Source organism: Gymnoscopelus microlampas (genome assembly GCF_963454915.1).
Source record: "Gymnoscopelus microlampas genome assembly, chromosome: 17".
NCBI lineage: Eukaryota > Metazoa > Chordata > Actinopteri > Myctophiformes > Myctophidae > Gymnoscopelus > Gymnoscopelus microlampas.
In genome coordinates this window covers 7,908,734-7,933,055 of record NC_139954.1, presented here as the reverse complement: position 1 = coordinate 7,933,055, position 24,322 = coordinate 7,908,734, and the positions used below count along the sequence as shown (strand labels likewise).

Below are 24,322 nucleotides of genomic sequence, written 5' to 3'. Positions count from 1 at the left end.
GCGGCATCTTTTACCTGCTTTGGTGTGCGGTCTCTACCGTTTTTGAACGGAAGCCTCTTTAGCCCAGCAGCACCCACAGTCGATATTAGCTAAGTTTCCACCAACATTACAGCCCATAGTCAGTAGTAAAAGCTAGAGGCTTGTGTTGGCTCTGTGTGGGTTGGTTGGTTCCCAGGGTATTTTTTTGGACCACAGGGAGTTACATTTCCTACGTTGTGTATGTCAGTAGGTGCCGGTGGTCCGATCAACTGGCGTATCTTAATAGCCTTGATATGGTGAACATACATGGTATGGCTCATGATGCTGGCTGTATCTATGCAGATGGTTAATCATAGCAATATTATTACTACCAAAATCCCTACCAACATGCACAAGTGCACAAACACACACACACGGTTGAACCCTTTCAGCATTTCAATGAGGAGTGCGTCTCAAGTAGAACAGCTATTCATATAGTCCAGACACACCTAAAAGCACCCCCCCCTACACACACACACACACACACACACACACACACACACACATAAACCTCTGAAACACACCCAAATCCACCTCACAGAGCCAGCCAGACACACAGACCATACATGACTCCCTGCTACACACCCCAAAAGCCAACTCTAACACATTCCATACACACACCTCAAAGCCTGTACGTGCACACACACACACACACACACACACACACACACACACACACACACACACACACACACACACACACACACACACACACACACACACACACACACACACACACACACACACACACACACACACACACACACACACACACACACACACACACACACACACACAGCTAACATTCCTGTCTGTGATCTCACATGCCACAGGTCCTGATTACACCCCTGAAGGTCAGACTGTGGCTGTGTGACATGGATAACACCCTTCCACCATGTCTTTGAGACCTCACAGATTATTAAGGCAAAATAAAATCTCATGACTGTGCATGGCCAAGTCCTTATGTGTGATTTGTGAAACAATGTGAAAGGAGCTCCCCCCACACACACATACACACAGTGTTTCCTAAACAAATTAACGCAATATGTAAAGTTATGATGTTTTAGTCATATTGTTGCTGCTGTTCTACATACTGCCAACCAGGTTTAACCTTAAATATGAGATATCCGAGACGATTAAGATTTCATGGAAGATGCATCCGAGCATATTGCTAGTTTGACGACTTCAAATGCTCTAATCTTAAAATAACCGAAAATAGCTCATCTACAAGCTCTCAACGCATTGAGAGCTTGTAGATCGGCTCTTTTCGCTGCGCAACATGCTTCCATAGAAGACACGCTGGCTTCTATGGAATCCAATTCACTGAAATCAGTCGCGCCGACTGAGAACTTTAATCCATGAGACCTTCAGCGCTTCTAGGGCCAGGAGTTCACGGTCAAGTCACGCTTTAGATGCAGCCCAGGAGCATACAGGAGCGCATGTGCTTCGTCCTTTTAAAGGGAGCAAACATATATGTTTGACAGAGAAAGACTTGCCTACAGTCTGAACTGTATTTCTTTAAAAGGAAAAAATTATAAGCACAGAACTTTGTAAAAGACAGCGTTATATTACTTTGTTCTACCCGAAAACAAGGATACACAATGAACAACATAATGTAAATAGCAATGATATTATGTTTACGAGATGAAGTAGGGTGTTCATTTATGAGAAACCGGTTTCTGCCCCACAGCCACGAAGTTCAGAATCAGAGTAAATGGCATGAACCCTAGTCAACAAATGAAAAGGCTTAATAGGTAAGTACAGTGCAAAGACAACAATGTGCTTTTTCACACTCAGGCCTGGTGGTCTTCATGTGAACAAATCATAGGGGGGGAGGGAGGGGTGAACACAAATTAACATGAATGGCCCTGGCTCGCATATCAATGAGGTGTGTAAGCTGTTAAGTACTGTAATTCAATTTCAATTCAATGGGCTTTATTGGCATGAGAAAACATAGGTTTACATTGCCAAAGCAGAAAGCACAATACAACAATACAGCAATACAATCAAAATAAAAAAAATATGTACTTTTGAAAGTCAGAATCTTCAATAGATCAATACTAGGCCCTATAGTCCCTATTCTGGGCATGATGTCACATTGGGGAACATGCAGGACAAATTATTTGGCAACATTTGGCAAAAAGCAGATCTACAAGCTCACAACGCGTCACATCGCAACACGTTGTGTGAGTGTGCAGATCAGCTATTCTCGGCGAAGACGTGGGGGTATAGAGGGAAAGAAGGAGGGGGCCCAATTAGACCACCGGGGGGACACCGGTCAGTAGAGAAGGCTGCAATTCAGTATGTAAATCAACGCCTCAATATGGACTTCCTAGACGGTATATATGTGGATCACCTGTGATGCGACTCAGACTGCGGGACGAGTTTAAGAGGTCGCTAAGAGGCTCAAGGCGCTCATCTGTACTTACTACTACTTTCCCTTCTTTGTCGGGAAGTGGGTTTAACTCATTACCCAGAATCAAATAAACACTACGGCTGCGGCTCTTAGGATGGAAACGGTCTTCGACCCGGCTCACTAATTCATTGACATTGACTTAAACACTTACTCAGCATCTGTATTGTGGGGAAAGCTTTCGCATGAATATAGCCGATCTGCATTATTTTCAGCGAAAGCTTTCTCCACAATAGGCTCTATTCACAGCAGCCATATTATGAAGACATTCACAGGTGTTACCAATGATACTAATGAAGGCTCTGTTCCATTTAGTCTAGCACAGTGGTTTCCACGACCCCCATAACTCTGAGAGTGTACAAACGGAACCAAATGGACCCGTAAGGGTCCATTTGGTTCCGTTTTGTACACTCTCAGAGTTACACACCTGTAAGGGGCCATTTGGAAGCCCATGAGGGTCCCTGGACCCCAACTGTAGACCCGTTGGTGTTTCCAGTGGGCCAACATGCACAATATTAGCACCCTGACTCTGTTTGACCAGAATGGAACAGAGCCTTCATTAGTAAGTATCATTGGTAACACCTGTGAATGTCTTCATAACATGGCTGCTGTGAATAGAGCCTATAACAGAAAACAGAAAAGACACTAGTATAGAGCCCGTCGGACTCCGCTCAAGTTACACACCTGTCACACACACACACACACACACACACACACACACACACACACACACACGCGCGTTTGTATTACTATACTTATGAGGACATCAACATTTTAGGACAGCAAATTTATGAATGCCTTTTTTGTGTGTTATTTTCAACCCTAATAGCCGATTGTGTACAATCTGATAACCATGCTACACCATAAATTATTAATGTTGATACATGGCCCAGGGCTAGGAAAAGCATTACAAGTGTTATTTTTTCCATCTGACTGTATTCAGAGATCAACAGTGTCTCCAACCACAACCTTGCCAACTCCTCCACCCAGAACCTACCTAGCAACACAACACAACACCCCACCTCTCCCCTCTGTCGTCTAATCCAGTGGTTCTCAACATGGGGTCCGGGGACCCGCCAGGGGCCCTTGAGGAGTTACATGTCTGTACAGTATGACTCAGAGAATGTGCTAATGGAGTCTGGGGGTTCGAATCCACCGAGGTGCATCCGGCTTTGTCGAGCTCTATATACGAACACAATTGGCCCGTGTTTGGAGGGAGGCAGCGGGAAAAAAGAAGATAGATAGATAGAAAGATAGATAGATAGATAGGCAAACGTTGGCCGAAGATAGCCAATGTATAACCTCGCTGTGAGCTGGTACATCTGCTATTTTTTTTTGGTGAAGAGAAGAGAAAAGTCTATAATGTGTTATGTGCTAAAGCACTCAGTGAAGATCATTTTTGAGTGAGGTAAAGGTTGCACTTTCCCCCCTTCCTCGTCTTTTATTGATCCCGCAGAGGGACATTCAGTCGCCAAAAGGCAGGCAAAGGTACTGTAGATATAGCAGGGTAAAGACATCACACCATAACTCCGAGAGTGTACAAATGGAACCAAATGGACCCTTACACTCAAGAGTTACAGACCCGTATGGGTCCATTTGGAGAACCTCCTCAAGTAACCCAGATGGTCCCTGGACCTCACTTTGAGAACCACTACAATTATATTTATGCAAAACTGTATGAAGGCAAAAATGATATTGATTTTTTTTTTAATACATAAAGGGAACCGTTAGAGAAATCAGACCGTTTAAGAGGGAATCATTAACCCATTGAGACCTGGAAAGAATCTGTGTCACTTAAGATTTCTTTGGCTATTCAAAAATAGCAGATATACAAGCTCATAGCGTGGCACCGAGTGCCGCGCTAGGAGCTTGTAGATCTGCTATTTTTGAAAAATCTTGAAAAAAAATGTTTTGGATTTTTTTCAAAAAACTGTTAGGATTTAGACAATAAAATTAAGTATCCTAAAAGATCCCAACCCTAATAGACAAAATAAATAATAATAATAATAATAAATGAATACACAACAGTCACAATCTTACATAGATGCTTACATACAGGTTTCACTTGACCACAGACACAATCCCAACATCAAAACCACCATACAGTAGTGAGATACTTAATCAAAACAAAAACCATGCACTGTCAACTGTTGTGTGGTAAGAGCACTCATCCACGACCATCATTTCTGGTGAGGTTGCACTAAAATGCAACCATGGCATCAGTATACATATGTGGGTTTAAGTTTACACTTGACCACTGACACTGTCCCAATCAGTGTTGCCAGATTTTGCGAGAAAAACAAGCAACAAGGTCCATGAACACAAGCCCAAAAGAAGCGACTAGGCCACATGACAATTTGAAAAAAGCCAATCTAAAAGCTCACAACGCGTCGCAATGCGCCACATTGTGAGCTTGTAGATCTGCTATTTTCCAAATAAATCTTGAAAAAAAGTGAAAAATCTGGTACAAAATAATTTCAGATGGGGGTCCGCAGGACAAATACATATTAATTATGGGGGGTCTTTGACATGAAAATGTTTGAGAACCACTGGTTTAAACAACATTAGGAAACAAGCCCGAATAAGCAACCACACTTTAGAATCCCCCCTAAAAAAACGCAACCCGCAGCTACCAATATTTACAAGCAACTTTATATAAAAACAAGCCCAAAGACACTCATAATAAGTGGACATGGCAACCCTGGTCCCAATCTCACAAGCAACATAACTTCCAAACCAAAACAACACGGCGTTGGCAGAGTGTGTAGAGCGTGACATTTGTGATTGAGGTCACGTAGATGAGTCACAGTAGAGACTGTTATCTCCAGCTCATTGTCTGACTACTAAGGCTTAACTATTTACTGTCTATTTTCAGCTCTGGGTGGCGAATTAAGTCGGCCCGTCTCGTTCCACATGTTTTAGGAGCAACCAATGCAGCGCGTACGTTAATATCCACAAACAAACAAGCGCGCGCGCACACACACACACACACACACACACACACACACACACACACACACACACACACACACACACACACACACACACACACACACACACACACACACACACACACACACACACACACACACACACACACACACACACACTTAATTAACACTTCGGGAAGATGTTAGATGTCACAAAATCTGTCACAATTGGGAGTCAAACTAACTTAACCACTTAACCCATTAAGACCTGAGGCCGATTCTACAAAATGTCTTCTAAATCCTAACAGTTCTCTTAAAAACCTATATTGCTATATATCGGTGCTGTCGGGGTTGAAACCTCTTATCTCCATTTATATATATTTTTCCCCCGTAAATTAACGCCTTACTTGATCATACTACAGCGTCACGCAAAAGCATGAAAAGCAGCAGATCTGCAGGCTTGAAACGCGGCGCCAAGCGACGTGTTTTGAGCTTGCAGATCTGCTACTTTTGAATTTTTATCCTAAAAAGTAACAGTTTTGGACATACATGTATCAGGTTTCCATTTCCACCTGGATGAGATGATATATAGCTTGTAGGCTATTTATGCTGTTTTATGCCTATAACAGGCATGGCCAAAAATAGGGACGCAAAGTTAAAAGTGGCCCAAACAAACGCTTACGGTTAATGTGGTCAACACGGTGACAAGAATAAAGGACAAGAAGACTGCAGTGCAATAACTGTGTTGGCAGAGGGATGGCAAGTCATTACAAAGTGCTCATCCATGTCACGCAACATGATGATCAAACTAAATAAAAGCAGTGTTTAGAGTGACTCATGCTCAACCTCTCTGCCCGTGAGGCTTCTCGCTAAATCACTCCCGTCACAAAAATAGGACTCCTATTCGTTTATCTCAAAACAACCATCACAGTAGGAGGGTGAAGACGCCAAGTTTGGCCCAACGCCAAAACAAGTGGGCATCTGCCCACCATGAAAGCGTTCCCACGCCTGACAAACACATTACGTGGGACACAACAAGAGAGCATGGGCCGGGCTTAAGCCTGATTTATACTTTAGTTGTAATGCTGTAAATAGCTGATATACAAGCTCGCAACGCAAATCACGTGAATCTGCTATTTATGAGCACAACAACGGCACGCTACTAAGCATAAATCAGGCTTTATATACAGTACACTGCCTCTGTTGTGAAGTGGGAGACTCACATCTATACCAACAAAAAAAAAATGCTTCACTGAAAAGTCAGTGAAAACATTCCCCTCATGCAACCGAAGAACCAGTGAATGGTTTCGCCCGGTGAGGGGAGACAATGCGGCCCGGGGTTGGGGTTGGGGATGGGGTGAGGAGGGGGGGGAAGCCCAAGCCCCCTTTGTCTGCATCTCCGGCGGCTACTGTAGTGAATGGATGAGACGTCTGTTCCAAGATGTACAGTTAGCACTGCTGAAAAAAGAAAAACGAGTCCCCCCCGATTCTACTTGTCTTCCTTTTGTGTTTGTTTTACCTCTTGAGATGCTGCTCCAGTTCCCAGAACAATAGCTTCACAGCCATCTCGTCGTGGCCTCGAACTCGGACCCCCCTCAGCTCTCTCATTGAGCTGCCGGTCAGCAGGAAACATAAAAACTATAAATTATGGGACAGTATCCCCCTCTCTTTCTCTCCTTCCTTTCTTCACTCTGGTAGTGCCCTCTCTCTCTCTGTGTGTGTGTGTCTCTTTCTTCTTTAGACTTATAGATCCTCGTCTAGATTTGTCTTAGCAGAGCATACAGATCAGATGGTGGATGAAAGGAAGGGGAATGGCTGCGTGGATATATATCACGTTTGAAGAGTCAGTGCGCTAATGTCATCGCCTCTTATATGTAAGACCTCACTGTAACGTCCTTTGTGTTTCTGAGGCTAACTGGGGGAATGACTGTGTGTGTGTGTGTGTGTGTGTGTGTGTGTGTGTGTGTGTGTGTGTGTGTGTGTGTGTGTGTGTGTGTGTGTGTGTGTGTGTGTGTGTGTGTGTGTGTGTGTGCGTGTGTGTTGTGACGAGACCAAGGGAGAGCCTGTGACGTCAGGGTCACGTGACCTTGGGGAGTTACATAAAGCGTCAACAGAGATTAGCGTCTGGAGAGCCACAGTTCCTAAACCAATCAGTGTCCAGCGTCGGTTGTCCAGTGGTTTGTGGGTGCCAGCCTCCTTGCGCTCCACCGCATGCATTTTTTTAGGGAGTAGTACTGTTAGGTTAACGGGATGGACGGCGGCCCCTCCGCTTGCCCCGAAACGGGGTCTTATCCTGTCACTTCCCATCACAGGGGCCGCCTCGCGACGGCTTAGAGCCCCGGGCGCGCAGAAAGCACAACACACACACCCGGGGGCTTAGGGACCCTCGGCCACAATGCAGGAGGGATCTGGCCAGTCCAAACAACCTGCTTGTGGGTGCTGAGGTTCCGGGCAGAAGTGATGTGTCAAAGGCCCTTTGCAAGAATCCCTAAAGTCTGCCGCTGTCTCAACATCTTTGATTTGATCACTAGTTCTGAATCCTAGTCCAGCACACACACTATAACTTTACACAATACTGCGAGTTGAAGGTGCTCTATAAGTTATATCTCTTGGTTAAAACTAACGGTTTTGTTAAAACAAAGTTAAAAGCTCTATAATATTATGATAGTAATCATTGCTATAGACTCAGAGTGTTTGTTCAGTAACGGGGGTCTCCCCGTCACTCAAGCTCTTTAGTTAACAGAAAATATGTTTTCAGGTGGGTTACAAATTTCATCCAATCACACAGATCATATAAGCTTGTGTTCCAGTTCAAATTTAGTCTGCTCATTTCTCTGTGTCATCAATTCCAATTTCACTTGTTTATCCTGTATGAGTTCTCTCTCCTAATTGGATATAATTGGTATCCCAAGCTGAAAATGTATTTTTCTGTTTACTAAACAGCTGGAGAGACAGGGATAATCCTGTTACTGAATGATTACTATGGGGATAAAAAGCAATTTCACTCCTAGTTTAACACACACACACACACACACACACACACACACACACACACACACACACACACACACACACACACACACACACACACACACACACACACACACACACACACACACACACACACACACACACAGGCCTTAAAACAAGCTAAACAATTAGAGCTGGGTGACATGACTTATATCACAGTGTTTGAACGTCAATATTTACTCCCAACATATTGTCATATTTTCTCTACAAGTCTTTAATGACAATAGGCTCTATGCACAGCAGCCATATTGGAAAGAAATTGGGCCTCTCCCTGACTTCCTTCACAGGTCTTACCAATGAGTCTAATGAAGACTCTGTTCCATTTAGTGTAGCACAGTAGTTCTCAAACTTTTTAATGTCACGGACCCCCATAACTCTCTGAGTTACACACGCCTGAGGGAACCCCCTCAAGGAACCATGAGGGTACCTGGACCACACTTTGAGACCCACTGGTGTAGCAGAGTGTTTCCAGTGAGACAACATGCACAATATCAGCACCCTGACTCTGTTTGACCAGAATGGAACACAACCATAATTAGCATCATTGGTAACTCCTGAAGGAAGTAAGGAAGCGTGAATTCAACAGTGCAGGACGGTACAGTACCTGTTTTATATGTCTACTGAAATGAGACTCCTGAATAGGCTCTATGCACAGCAGCCATACTGGAAAGAAATTGGGCCTCTTCTTACTTCCTTCACAGGTGTTACCAATGATACTAATGAAGGCTCTGTTCCATTCTGGTCAGGGTGCTGGTATCGCGAAACACTCCATTTTGGTTCCCAAATGCCCCCTTATGGTGGGTGTGTAACTCTGAGAGTATACAAATGGAACCAAACGGACCCGTAAGGGTCCGTTTGGTTCCATTTGTACACTCTCAGAGTTATGGGGGTCCTTGAAAATAAGACCACCACTGTGCTACACTAAATGGAACGGAGCCTTAAATTAGTATTATTGATAACACCTGTGAAGGAAGTAAGTTCATTCCCAATATGGCTGCTGTGCATAGAGCCTATTCAACAGCGCAGGATGGTACAGTACATGTTTTATATGTCTACTGAAATGAGACTCCTGAATAACACCTAGGCTGAGGGGGAAGCAACAGAAAGACAGAGGGCTGATTTAGCTGTATACGTTTCCTTTAGAGTTTAGACCCATGAAATATATACATACAATCAAAAGTAGGAATATTTTCCACAACAGATATCATTTTCGGTATAAAAGATGTACTAAATCATATTGGAGAATTGAATTGCTTGGCCCTATATGACTTGATTTTGTGTGTGTGTGTGTGTGTGTGTGTGTGTGTGTGTGTGTGTGTGTGTGTGTGTGTGTGTGTGTGTGTGTGTGTGTGTCCAGTATATGAAGCAAATTTTCCAGCTTACACCATAGAAACTAACCATCAACTTTCCCACAACAATGATGCAACTGGGTGAAAGCCACTATGAATGTTCTGTTAATGACACCCCTCCCTCAGTAATCTCCCATTAAATTTCATCCTTATACATATCACAGCAAAACATGTGGACAAACAAAGCGTTGTGAGATTGTAGGACTTTTTTGTGTTATCCTTTTAGCCTCAGCCCATTAAGACATGAGGCCGATTCTACAAATGCCTTCTTCATTAGCTCTCACACTTTCAAGATTTTTCAAAAAGGTCAAACATAGCAGACGTACAAGCTCACAGCTGTGAGCTTGTATATCAGCTATTTTGGAATAGCCAATCACCTATAATGCCATGCCTACAATAGGGATGCCAAATTGAAAGTGCATGCTAACCCCATGAACCCTGACCATAATAGCTCATTCAGTGAAAAAAGGCGAACATTCGGCAAACAGAACAGCCGATCTACAAGCTCAGAGAGTGAGCTTATAGATTGAGGGGGGAAAAAGGAGCGGAGACTAAGTATTGACCTCTGGGGGGCTTCCGGTCATTTAAAAAAAAAAACGGGTTACGAGGTTAAAGGCATAGTTCACCCCCAAAATGACTTTTTTTCCTATCGATTAGTAGAGAATTCATTGATATCTTTTTGTTTTTGTCGCATTCCTAAGCCAATCATTTGACGAACGTGGATTTCGTTGCTTAGTATTCAGTATGAAATCTACAGTAACAGCCTGGGTGGGCGGGGCGTAACAAGTCCATCGCCGGATTATTAAAGTTATTCAATCTGTCGTCTCTGTCGGGGCGGAAACCTCGCATGTCCAAAACCAGCGGTTCTCAACCAGTGGTCCGGGGACCACCAGTGGTCCTTGAGGGGGTTCCAGGGGGTCCCCAGTTAAATAATAGATATTTAGGAACCAAATGGACTCTTATCATAAGGGTCTTATGTGTTTCGTGTCTGTAACTGTGAGAGTGTACAAATGGAACCAAATGGACCCTAACGGGTCCATTTGGTTCCATTTGTACACTCTCACAATTAAACTAACATTGATTTTACGATATAAATTGGGGTCACAGAGATAGAAATGCCATTAAAGCCATTAAATGGGGGGTCCGTAGCCTACTGCATGTCAAACTGGGGGGTCCTTTAAATTAAAATGGTTGAGAATCACTGCAAGAGCCGTAAAAATCTTCTCTTACGGCGGTCTCTGGTATATCTTTTCTAATGGGGGTCCGCAGGCTAATAAGTGTCAATTGGGGGGGTCCTTGACATGAAAAGGGTTGACAACCACGGTCCTAAACTGTTACTTTTCAGGATTCTAATGCAAAAGTATCAAAAGAAGTAGATTGATTCGCGCTGCGTTTCGAGCTTATGGGTCTGCTACTTTTGATGCTTTTGTGTGACACTATAGTATGATCAAGTAGGGCGCTAATAGGCTCTATTCACAGTAGCTATATTATGAAGAAATACACAGGTGTTACCAATGATACTAATGAAGGCTCTGTTCCATTCTGGTCAAATAGAGTCAGGGTGCTGATATTGTGCATGTTGACTCACTGGAAACACTCTGCTACACCAGTGGGTCTACAGTTGGGATCCAGGGACCCTCATGGGCTTCCAAATGGCCCCTTACAGGTGTGTAACTCTGAGAGTGTACAAATGGAACCAAATGGACCCGTAAGGGTCCATTTGGTTCCATTTGTACACTCTCAGAGTTATGGGGGTCGTGGAAACCACTGTGCTAGACTAAATGGAACAGAGCCTTCATTAGTATCATTGGTAACACCTGTTAAGGAAGTGATAATATGGCTGCTGTGCATAGAGCCTATTTACGAAAAGGAAACAAAGTTAGAATATGGAGATGAGAGGTGTCTGCCCGCACCGATATTTGACCTGGAGTATGTATACTTTTGACTCAAGTACTGGTGGGGGTTGAGCACTTTTGTCCAACAACTGCCCACAGCCTCACCCCTGGGGGGGGCATCCATCTCTCTATCTCTGTGCAGAAAAAAGAAAAAGGGGCTTGTCTCTATTGAGTTGAATTGTAAAGGCTTTGGGCAGAGCCATAGTTTGATAGTGTGTAGACAGAGCCCACGTAGACGCTACCAGTAGCACCTGGCAGGGCATTTATAGCTACTGACCGTGACTAGAGAATGACACAGGGACCCACTGACTGAGAGATGGAGTCACAGGGAGGTGGATTGATGAGTAGCCATTTTGACCTTGCATAAGAGAGAGAGAGGGAGAGAGAGAGAGTGCCATTGGAGCATTTGGGCTGACAGCAGCAAGTCCACAGTCTCTCTCTCTCTCTCTGTATACTCACCTCACCGCACAGCAGGGGAGATGTGTCACACACACACGTGTTTGTATTACTATACTTGTGAGGACGTCAGCATTTTTTTTAGGAGGGCGATTTTAATGAATGCCTTGAATGCATTTGAACCCTATCCACGCGTCACCAGGCTTTCCACTCCAGAGGAAAGCCTGGGTTTTCATTCTAAAACCGAGCCACGTGATCCAGGTCGAGAAGAAAGGAAAGACATTGGTTTTCCGGTTGTGGGTTCCGGTTTGGCGGCGCATTGTTTTTGTACCACATAATGCTAAATCGATAGTAATAGATATCGCTAGTCCCTATTCGCTATTCTACTACACTTGTGGGGACATTTGGCCCTCACGAGTATATTAACACACACACACACAGTTAGAATGGCCCAGATCCACCGCCTCAGCACCAACACGGTCTTTAGGACACACAGATGGACTGAGAGAGAGAGAGAAAGGAACAGATCGTCTCTGTCGGGTGGAAAGCTTATGTCCAAAAAACAAAAACTGTTACGTCGCAGGATCCAAATTCAAAAGTAGGCAGATCTACAAGCTCAAAACGCGTCGCAACGCTTGTGGATCTGCTACTTTTGATGCGTTTGTGTGACGCTGTAGTATGATCACGTAGGGCGTTCATTTACGGAAAAAAATACAAAGAGTTAGAATATGGAGATAAGAGGTTTCTGCCCGACAGCAACTAGATGTATGTACTGTATGTATGTGTGTGTGTATGTATGTATGTCAACTTGGTAACACACAAGATGCTATGCTGGGTTCGTCACACAACGGTGTTGCTGGTCAATAACAGCAGACCTACGCGCTCACAACACGTACTGTATAAGTAAAGCGTTGTGGAGACCATCGTGTACGATATGAGTCGATAACAAAATACAACCCGTTTCAAAACCATGGCTGCATGTGCACTGCACACAAATGTGCAAACACACACGGGATGGACGTTACATAAGAGTGTGTGTGTGTGTGTGTGTGTGTGTGTGTGTGTGTGTGTGTGTGTGTGTGTGTGTGTGTGTGTGTGTGTGTGTGTGTGTGTGTGTGTGTTTGAGCAGCAGTTCGCAGTAATGCGGGCTGAAGCCCGGCATTAGCAGGATTAAGCGGACAAAGAACACACGATGGCACTCTGAAAGCAGAGACCTGGAGCCTCTGCTGCGCTGCCACACAAACACACCGACACCACCATGAAAGACACAGTGGACGGACAGTGGAGCAGAAAGCACAGAGAAGGAGAGAGAGAGGGGTAGAAGGATGGAACAGAGAGAGAGAGAGAGAGGGGGGGAGATGAGTAAGTAGGAGGGAGGGAGGGGAACGGAACAATGAGCAGAGACAAAGAGAAGTGCCGGCCGTCGCACATTAAGAAAGCACACAGGGCAGTGAAAAGTGCACACATGAGCAAGAATCAGAAAAACATAGGGGAGAGGGTTGCACAGTAAAATTCCGTAAGTCCACTACTGAGTGTGGAACGTCCTACCACCAGCCATCAAACGGTGCGACTCCCTCTCCTCATTCAAATCCACCATTAAAAGAGCACCTGTCCACAATTTACAAAAGGACCTAGATGTACCTTTATTGCTCCTAGTATTGATGATGATTTGTATTGTAATGTATGTCTTGATTATGAATTGAACACACAGGGCTACAATGGAAACAAACCATCATCCCATCAAGGATTTTTTTGTGTTATCTTTTAAGCATTGCTTGCATAATTGTACTTGGTGTACGGTTTGCAAACTGTTAAGTATTCAATCAATCAATAGTGGTAATTTAACTCTGAGAGTGTACAAATGGAACCAAATGGACCCGTAAGGGTCCATTTGGTTCCATTTGTACACTCTCAGTTTCGATTGATTGATTGAATACTTTATTTAGAAAGACACGGTAAAAGTACATGGAAGTACAATTCACAATACAAGGTCCTCTAAACTGGAGCACTTGGCTTATTTAAAATCCCCCGTGCACTCAAATCATGATGTAATTTAAGAAGACATACAAATATACACTACTATGTCATACAACGTCATACCATCAGCTTACAGGTTACTTTAGTTCCATTTGTACACTCTCAGTTACAGATCTGTAAGGCTCCATTTGGTTTCTATCTATCAACCATTTAGCTGGGGACCCCCTGGAACCCCCTCAAGGACCCCTGGGGGTCCCCATACCCTATGCTGATAACCGGACGATCTGCAAATGAATAAATGAATGCTGAGGATTTTAATGTTCGGCTCTGTGTATTTAGGTAAATCTAAATGTAGCAACTGCATTAAGAGCAACTAACAATTTAACTTTACAGCCTGCATATACATAATATATTTATGTTGCGGACAAATTCTCTGCTCGTCAATAATGACCCAATTTATTTTTGCAATATCGCTTAATGCAATTTCCTTTGCGAGAGGCGTTACAATATTTATAGAAGGGAACAGACGTTTCAGGCAGCTGCCCCAAAAACAAGGGATTCCAGTTTTGGTACAGGCCTATAAATCATTCAAACGAAGCAAAATCAAAGCATTAGCGAGGTTTGTTTGAACGTAATATCAATCATTTAGCTGGGGACCCCCTGGAACCCCCCTCAAGGACCCCTGAGTTGTATAAACTGAAGAAGGAGCTTTGTCCACACATTGATACTGGAAAAACCCAATCTACGCTCTAAAATCCTCAGCGCTTCTTCTCTAGAGCAGGGGTCTTCAACGTATTTCAGGCCAAGGACCCCGTAGCTGAGAGAGAGATGAAGCAGGGACCCCCCCCCCCACTACATAATGGATTCATGTTAAATGTGTGTTTTCAGACATTTAACTTTAACCCTCAATACTTTGTAAACTTGAGGGGGGGGGGGGGCTCCTCTCTCCTCAACAATAGAATCATCACCAGGTTTTAAACAAATAACTTTATATGGGGCTTCATAAGGTTATGGTAATACTTATTCACACTTTTCTGCCATTGTGGGTTCAACTCAGTGACTCCAGCTTGGTGGTGAGGTTTGGCCCAGATATTGTGCTTAAGAAGCCCTTCTTATCACAGCTATAAAGTGCTCTTCTATGTGTGCTACAGTGGTGCACTAAGCAGTGGTGGTAGCAATATTTATAGACTGTCAAATGTATGTATTATTGTGTATTTGTCTGCCTCCCATTCAATCTCATTCAATGCTAGTCAGACACTTTCCACACCAATGTACTACAGCTGTCCATCTTAACAGGTGACATCCCCCACAGACTGCTACTCCTATACCCTCCGTCAGCATAATCTGTCTATAGTACATATACCATCTATGGAAGACTTCTGTAACTATTTGTGTGTCCTTTATCTTTAGCATAGATCCTTGTAAGACCATTTAGAATAGCATCTCTGGTAGTGGATCGGATCGGTCTGAGATTGGTGCTCAAGAGGCTTGTGCCCCGACCTGTATGTATGCTGTTACTCTGCCTGAGTCTTCCTAATAAATGGTCAACACTTCACCCTGACTGGATATTCATAGTTTCCATTATACAGAGCCATCACCAGTCACATGACTGAGCTGGTCACATGGTGTACAGGTTTCCCAACAAGAAGACATCTGCTAGCTCTGTCATACAGACATATGCTGGATGCTTTGGCTTGTTGCTTTCAACATCTAAAGTTTTTCAAATTTCACTTTAAAGGTGTAGTGAAATGAAAAATATGTTTTTCACACTTTTAGAGCATATCCGTGGTCATCATATGGGCATACCTAACAATAGATGCCAAAAAAATGAAAAAAAAATGATTTTTGTGAATTTTTACATCTAAAGTCCCTAAAAAGCCAATCTTAATTACTTCCTGTAAACGAAAACGTGCTGCGTGATGACATAATACAGCCTTCACGAATATAAATGAATCTTGATTACATGCACCTGTTTGATTCCCATAGCTGCACGTTCTTCAAACACAGCTGATTTTAATTACAGAGATACTCCGTTTTGAATCTCATTGAAGATGAGTGTATTACTCATTTTAAACTTCATCTGCACACTAAAATATGTATCTGAAAACACTATAGGTTCGAAATAAGCCAGGTAGTAGCAAACGTGCTTCACTGGCCGTCTCTCTCTCACTTGTAAACAAACACTAGCCGTGTGCCAGCACGGCTGAAGTGATTGAGATCCAACGTCCCATAGCCTGAAGGGATGGGACCTTCTGATTGGTTTAGAGTCGTTGAGCCAACGTTTCGGGCTGAACCTTCAAAATAAAATGACCGAAAATGTCACTTCAGTGCGTCTTTAAAACACTTCTGGGGGTCATTTTAACGTCTATTCTGGATTTTGGCCGGGGTTTTCCCATTACCTTTTCTCTTGTTTTCATTTTCCCCAAAAAAAGAAAAGAACAAAGCATTAGAAGGACAATATCAGTCACCAGAACCACGGACATGTGTTTTTCAATGACTCCAATATTGTTAAAATGGAGATTAAAGTTGAATAGGCTTAAATAGATGAATCCACAGAGCGATGCGGTGTCAGACTCCTGCATTCTGACACCGCAGTTATGATTGTGCCAGGGGAGCGATCTGTGGATTTGTCTATATGTTAAAATGACATGAAGTGAAAAGTGAAATACAAGCCCCTTATATACTTTGTCATACTGTGTGACGATTATGATTGATTGATTGATTGATTGATTGATGTACTTTATTTAGTAAGACATGAGAACAACAGTACATGGAAGTACAAATTCACAATACAAGGTCAACTAAACTGGAAGACTCATTAAGCACTGAGCTTGTTTAAAATGCGATCCCCATGCACACAAATCATGATGACATATAAGAGACAGACAGAGACAGACAGATTAGCAATCACGATCTGTGAAATGGTGCTTAATAGCCTACACCAATTCACGGATGAACAAAGATAAATTGAGCTCAATAACATTACAGCCATGAACGTCGTCTAAACACAAACTTAGTTACGCTAAGTTAGGCTTAAACCTAAGTTATCAACCCATCTCTATATCGTATGAAAGTGTTGGATGCAGCCAACCTGTCCTTTAACCCATTCAATCGGGGAACGCATCATTTTAGATGTCTTTGGCTATTCAAAAATAGCAGATTATTCAAGCTCATAGCGCGACACAGAACATTGTGTGTGTTTGCGGTGCATTCCCCTGCAACCAATAATACATCGTGCAAAACCACGTTTTTCAATTCTGTCAATATGTGAGGTTACAGTGACATTTTTGTTGGCGTACAAAAATATGCAAAGAACGTGTATTATACAATTTCTTTTTGGTTTATCAAGGAACAAGCCCTGCTTGTTATGTCTGCTTCTGGCCAGGGCGTGTGTGACATAAGTAGGTCAGTGTGACCCTAACTTCACACACACACCGCATCTTCTGGTGTGTGTGTGTGTGTGTGTGCGTGTGCGTGTGCGTGTGCGTGTGCGTGCGTGTGCGCGTGCGTGTGTGTGTGTGTGTATGTGTGTGTGACAGTGGATTTCTCTGCAAAACTTTGCCATGGATTGTTTTTCCTAGTGGTCTTCTGAATATCCATACACACATTTGTTTTTGTATAAAAAACTGTTAGATTTAGAAGGCATTTTTAGAATGGGCCTAAGGTTTAAATGGGATAGAGCCCAACCCAAATATCGCTTTTTTGTTATGCTGATGTGTCCCGATTTATAACCTCTTAATTTGCTGATCTACATGCTACCAACGCGTTGTAATGCGACATGTTGGGAGCAGGTAGATCGGATGTTTTTTAAACTGAATAGGGCTTAAAAGTGGTTAAAAAAATCGGACATAGGCATTTCTGAATATATATATATATAAGTGAAAAGAGCTGTTCGTTTCTGAGTGTGACCTTAAAATGCATGCATGTGAAAACGGCATGCAGGCTGTGTGCGTGTGTGTGTGTGTGTGTGTGTGTGTGTGTGTGTGTGTCTGACTGTGTGCGCAGGCAGTGGGGGATGGGACGAGATTCAAGCTGGACAGTAACAGCACGTACAGTAAGCCTGGACGTCACGAGACGAGAGACACGCTGAGGACTTATGTAACCGTCTCAATGTCACACAATCACACAGACACAACACGACACAAAATGACCCGTGTTCATTGGGTCAGTGTGTTAAATTAACACGCAGGACGGAGCAGAACGAAAGCAGCGTGAATCTGTCAGCGTCTGAACAAAATATAGAGCAGAGCAGGGGAGCATATGCACACATATAGAACTCTCTCTCACACTCACGCACGCACGCACATACACACACACACACACACACAGGTCATCAGCTGAGATGGCAGATGGGTGGATGGAGAGCAGTGTGTGGTAATGGGAGAGGGGTGGGTGGGTGGAAATCTATCTGGAACCATCCCACTACTTAAATGTACAACTAAACCCCTGACCTTCATCACCTCTACCCGGTTCCCTTCTGATAGGGTTAGGATCCGGAACCGTAGGAACCAGGAACCCTCAACACTGAGGAACCTGAATCGGCTCCATCACATTTGGAGCCGTTTCCGGGAACCGTTTTTTTTTCCTACACTGTCAGAGCTGGTATGTGGACTTCACGTCTGCGATACCATTGCAATACCACTGGTTCTAAAACGTTTTAACCCATTGAGACCTGGAACGCATCGGTGTCACTTTTTCATTTGAGCTAAAAAGCATTATTTTACACTTTGGCTATTCAAAAATAGCAGATCTACAAGCTCATAGCACGGCAGTGCCGTGCTATGAGCTTGTAGATCTGCTATTTTTGAAAAATCTTGAACATTTGTGCAAATCTTTGAATATGTATATTTTTAAAGCGAACATTTGTAACTCAAATCTTTGCTTCTGGGGGGTCCCTGGAACAAAATATTTTGAGACGGGGGTCGACAGACAAATACATATAATTTTGGGGGTTCCTTGACATGAAAAGGTTTGAGCACCACTGATATAGAAACATAATGGGTATAACTTAATGGGTTAATTTCAAGGCCCATCATAACTTGAAATGAGTGTGTACAATTAGTGTACAAATGGTTTTGTGTGTGTGTGTGTGTGTGTGTGTGTGTGCCGTGCGTGTCCTTGTGTTGATGTACTGTCAGAGAGTGAGGTTTTGTATTCAGCTGCAGTCTCACCTCAGTCACCTCAAGGTCGTGGTCTCTCAAAGCATGTTTCACATGGATTTTCATTAATACAAAAGAAATGAACAAAAACACGTTCATTCATTTTCACACAGAGTAAGGCAGTCTGGGTTGGTTGGTCGCCCCTCTCAGTTTTAAGTACAACCCTGTGAACGTTTAAATAAAGAAAGAAATCTGTCAAAAGGACAAACCGAGATGTGTTTGCTCTGATATCAAGCTGGATTGTTGTGGTTCTGGGCATCTTTCCCTGTGACTTCAATGACAGTTATCTCAGCCACATCAGTATTAACCCATTAAGACCGGGAACGCATCTGTGTCATTTTAGAATTTAGCTGTAACCATTATTTTTCTATTTAAAAATAGCAGATCTACAAGCTTGTAGCGCGGCACTCAGTGCTGCGCTACGAGCTTGTAGATCTGCTATTTTTGACATTTGTGCAAATCTTTGAATACATATATTTTTTTAAACAACATTTCAAACTCAAATCTGTGCTTCTGGAGGTCCCTGGAACAAAATATTTTGATGGGGTCAGCGGGCAAAAACATATATATTGGGGGTCGTTGACAAGAAAATGTTTGAGCACCACTGATATAGCAACAATAGTTTTTCAGAAAAATGTATGTCTTGTTAAGACATTTGACAGTTACAAATGTTCGCTTTAACAATATATATCTTCAAAGATTTTCACAAATCTTCACAATTTTTCAAAACTAGCATGGCACTCGGTGCCACGCTATGAGCTTGTTGATCTGCTATTTTTGAATAGCCCAAAGAAATCTAAAATGACAAGAGATGCGTTTCCACTTCCCGGATTGAATGGGTTATGTGGAGCAAGTCTCAAGTCTTCAGTTCAGCCAGTCTGCTGCCAAGCTGAACTCCCTACACTCCAGCCCGCAAAGAAGACAGTGACGTCTTGGCCGGATTAAAGGCCAGGTTGGCTGCGTCAAACACATTCATACAAGCTATATAGAGATGGGTTGATAACTGGCTGAATGATCGGGAGGTACCGCACCTAGTTGAAAGCACATGATTTCAATAGGCTGTCCATTACTTTGTGTCGCCTTTTATTCTGGCACACAGAGAGAGATGGGCGAGAGACAGTGTCTGAGACAGAGGAGGGGAAAGTGATATTCAGGATGTTACATTGTGCTACAGCCCTAACCAAGAAGACGCTGGCCTGCTGTGAGCCCTTTTATTTATGGCAGGGGTCTTCAACAGCGGGTGCGGGACCCCTAGGGGGTCCTCAGAGTTACTATAGGGAGTCCGCCAAATAGTTGCGTGACAGGTTTATTTTTTTACATTAACCACTTGAACCCTTGCATCCCTTTTCTGAGGAGAACTTTAGCCAAAAATAGCAGATCTACAAGCTCACAACGCCTCGCGCTGCGAGGCGTTGTGAGCTTGTGGATCTGCTATTTTTGGCAAAGAGGTATAGGTGTAGAGGGAAAAAGTTTAATCTGAAACAATTTTATACAATATATAATGGGGGTCCCTGCTTCATCACTCTCTCAGCTAGGGGATCCTTGGCCTTAAAAACGTTGAAGACCCCTGATTTAGGGTATCGCGCGGCCGAAAAACAGCAGATCAACAAGTTCACAACGTGTCGCATCCGCAACCTGTTAACTCTGGTATTTTAGAAAACCTTTAACAAATATTCTCTTAACGCGGGTCCCTGACACAACATCATTTCACGGCCCACGGCCAAATGTACATGTCCATTTGGAGGTCTTTGACATACTGTAAGTATGTGTTATAGCAGTGAGAACCACCACTGTACATAGCTGTAAATGGTAAATGGTGCATTTATATAGCGCTGCTATCGGAAGCGCTTTACATTGATTGTGCCATTAACCCATTCACACACACATTCATACACCGATGGCGGAGGAAACCATGCAAGGCACCAACCTGCTCATCGGGAGCAATTAGGGGTTCAGCGTCTTGCTCAAGGACACTTCGACACTAACTCTAAGGGAGCGCCCCAGCCCGGGATCGAACAGGGAACCTTGCGGTTTTCCAGTTCACTCTACCCGGCCACTCTACCCCTGAGCCACTGCCGTACATAGGACCATACATAGGTCCCCAGGACCTTATTGTGTCATCCTTTTAGCCTTAATGTAACTGTATCACATGCTAGTATTCAATCAATCAATCAATCAATCAATCAATCAATGTACTGTACTGTGTGCAAGCCCTCACATTCATTATGGTTTGAACTACTAATGTGATTTAGTATGACGGTCACTTCTATTGACAGTGAATGAGGGACCTTGTGGACACAGATGATGACATTATTGTGTTGGTTTGTAGATTTCAGAGATGTTGTTAAGGTAGGGAAGAAAATGTCTTTTTGGAAGAAAATGCGTACCTAAAAACATCAGAGATTTCACTGAGTTACATCACAGAGCTTGGACACAAAAAGCCCCTATAACCACTACCATTGAACCTACTTAAGCCCTAACACTTTTCCTGTGTGTGTGTGTGTGTGTGTGTGTGTGTGTGTGTGTGTGTGTGTGTGTGTGTGTGTGTGTGTGTGTGTGTGTGTGTGTGTGTGTAGATGAATGGATTGTGACGACTAAATCTGTAACAACAGCAAGGCTATCAGGAGTACAGCTTAACACACACACACACACACACACACACGGTCCACAAATTCCAGCAGTGTATTGACAAGACATTCACACAAGCCATACAGCTGTGATAGCTTCTAAATGTAGGTACCATACTGCAGATTATTTACTAAAACAACCTCCTTCCATGAAAATAATGCTTCAAGTAGAAATATAGAGAGAGGGGTTGGTAGTGTGTGTATGTGTGTGTGTGTGTGTGTGTGTGTGTGTGTGTGTGTGTGTGTGTGTGTGTGTGTGGTGGGTGGATGGAACTGGTCTATCTCCAGCCATGACCACATGCTAAATTCATGGGTGTTCATTTGTCCATCTGTACACTATGGATTTCACAATGCATGGATGTTAGCAGAGAACAGTCTGTGTCACCTAGGGACACATCATGATGTCACCATCAATCCACCAGCGTAGAGCCCAGCTGGCTGCTGCTGACTTCATTAAAAAGAGAGGCCATCCTAAACATCAATAAACACATTGCAGTACATGTTTACTGTCTTCACTTCATTCAATTAGATACGGACATAAAGAGGCAGCGACAGACAGACAGACAAAATGTGCTCTTTTTTTGCCCCACTCATCCTTTGTCAACATTTGGTTCATGTAGGGAAATAGTTGACTTCCCTCATGCCAATATAATGTCTTTCTTGTGTCGTTTATATAACTGTTGTTGGAAATTCCCCCTCAAGGATAAAACAAAGACTTGGAGTGGACCACGGTCACTCTGGATTCAATACGCAAAAGGTTAAAGGGCAATGTACACTTAAGTAGAGGTTTGGGTTGCGTAGTTACCTTTTCATGAATGTAATTAGTCCAGTTGGCCAGATATCTTGCTCTGATGCACCGTAGATTAGAAAGTGATATTGCAAACATTGTCTCCTCATTGACTTACAGCACATTGCACGGTGAAACTGCTCTAAAAGTAAAGCAAGAAAAAAAATCAACTTCATGTTGATTTAGTTATTTGTTGTATTAGGAAGACCACCAGGACTGGATCCACAGATTTTGTGAATTTACAATTTCTTTTTTTACCACTAACATTAGTGGACTTAACTGTATGTATGTAGATTTGCTCTTTTAAATGGACCGAAATAAAATGTACTACTACTACTACAGATCCAGATCTTCACATAGTAAAATCAACAGGATGTTGACATGGTTTTATAAAACAAGGAAAAAAAGAAAAAGAAGCCATAACGGTTTTGGGGTGTTATATAGCCTATATTGTCTGAATCAGCCTTGTTTACATTCATTTATGTGCTAAAAGAGTGACTTTGGGAGCTATTTTTGGAGACTTTTGGAATATCCATTTCTAATCAATGGAACAACGGAGCGAGACGTCTTGCCAATTGAGCTATTGACATCCTGACATGGTAACTACACAACCCAGACCCTCTAACCAAAGTGTCCTTGTGCTTTATCCACTTAAACCCTGTATACTTATTTGACCAGAGTCCCCAAGGGCTCTATAGTAAGTAGTTCCACTGGTATTTCCCCAACACAACGCATTGTGAGCTTGACAAACTCAAAGACATCACCCAGACCTGAATGAACTAGACTAGAACACACCATGAACACAACCAATGGTATCAATGTGTAATAATAACAAGCAATGATGCAGCATTCAAATAAATCCAACGTTAGAACTCACACACACTTAAGGTAAGTGATTTTCTTTGGTTAAAATAAGTGTTAAATAGCTCTATATTCCGATAGTGCTCATTGCGTTGAGTGTTTGTTTAGTAACAGGAGTCTCTATGTCTCTCCAGCTCTTTAAAAAACAGAAAATGTATTTTCAGTTCGGGATACCAATTTTAGCCAAACAGGATAGAGAACTCAAGTCAGGATACAGATTAAACAAGTAAAAATGGAAGTGATGACGCAAAGAAATGAGCAGACACAATTGGAACACTATAAAAAAAATGAAGCTGATGAATGGGTACTCTCTCCTGATTGGCTGAAATCTTGTCACCTACCTGAAAATCTATATTTTGTTAATTATAGAGCTGGAGAGACAGTGAATCCCTGTGACTGAACACAAGCAATGATTACTATCAGAAAACCTTTAGTTTTAACCAAAAATATCACTTACCCTACCTTTAAGTACTTGGACTCACAACAAACCATAAACAAAAGACGTTTCACCGTCCTCTGAGCCTTTAAAGACCTAATATCAACAAAGGAAGGGTGGACCAAACCTGTCCTTCTAACATAAACCAGGAGGTTATTATGTACAATGTCTAACAGTCACACCCACTTTGATCAAAACAGGAAGTGGTCTCAGGAGGTTAAGAGCGGACTGCTCGGGGGAAACGGAAGGTTCACGGGTTTGATGATCCCCGGCTCCCCATTGGTTTACTGTCCAAGTGTCCTTGAGCAAGACACTGATGAGCAGGTCGGCGCATGGCATCGTTAACTCCACCGTCAGAGTGTGTGTGTGTGTGTGTGTGTGTGGGTGTGTGGGTGTAATGTAATGTACATTGTAATAAAAAAATAAAATAAAAAATAATATATG

At 42.9% G+C, this 24,322-nt stretch overlaps 1 protein-coding gene across 2 annotated transcripts in view; it reads right to left on the bottom strand.

Moving 5' to 3' along the window:
• tsc22d1 (TSC22 domain family, member 1) overlaps positions 1-24,322 on the bottom strand; it is a gene marked incomplete at its 5' end in the record, with an annotated part of 83,121 nt that overhangs the window by 10,628 nt on the left and 48,171 nt on the right. Inside the window, one exon of one of the 2 annotated variants that reach the window (XM_084085194.1) lies at positions 6,881-6,969. The exons of the other annotated variant lie outside the window; for it this stretch is intronic. Within the exon in view, the coding sequence (XP_083941320.1) occupies positions 6,881-6,969 (89 nt within the window). Of the gene's footprint in view, positions 1-6,880; positions 6,970-24,322 lie in introns of those variants that run through there. 2 annotated transcript variants of the gene reach the window in all.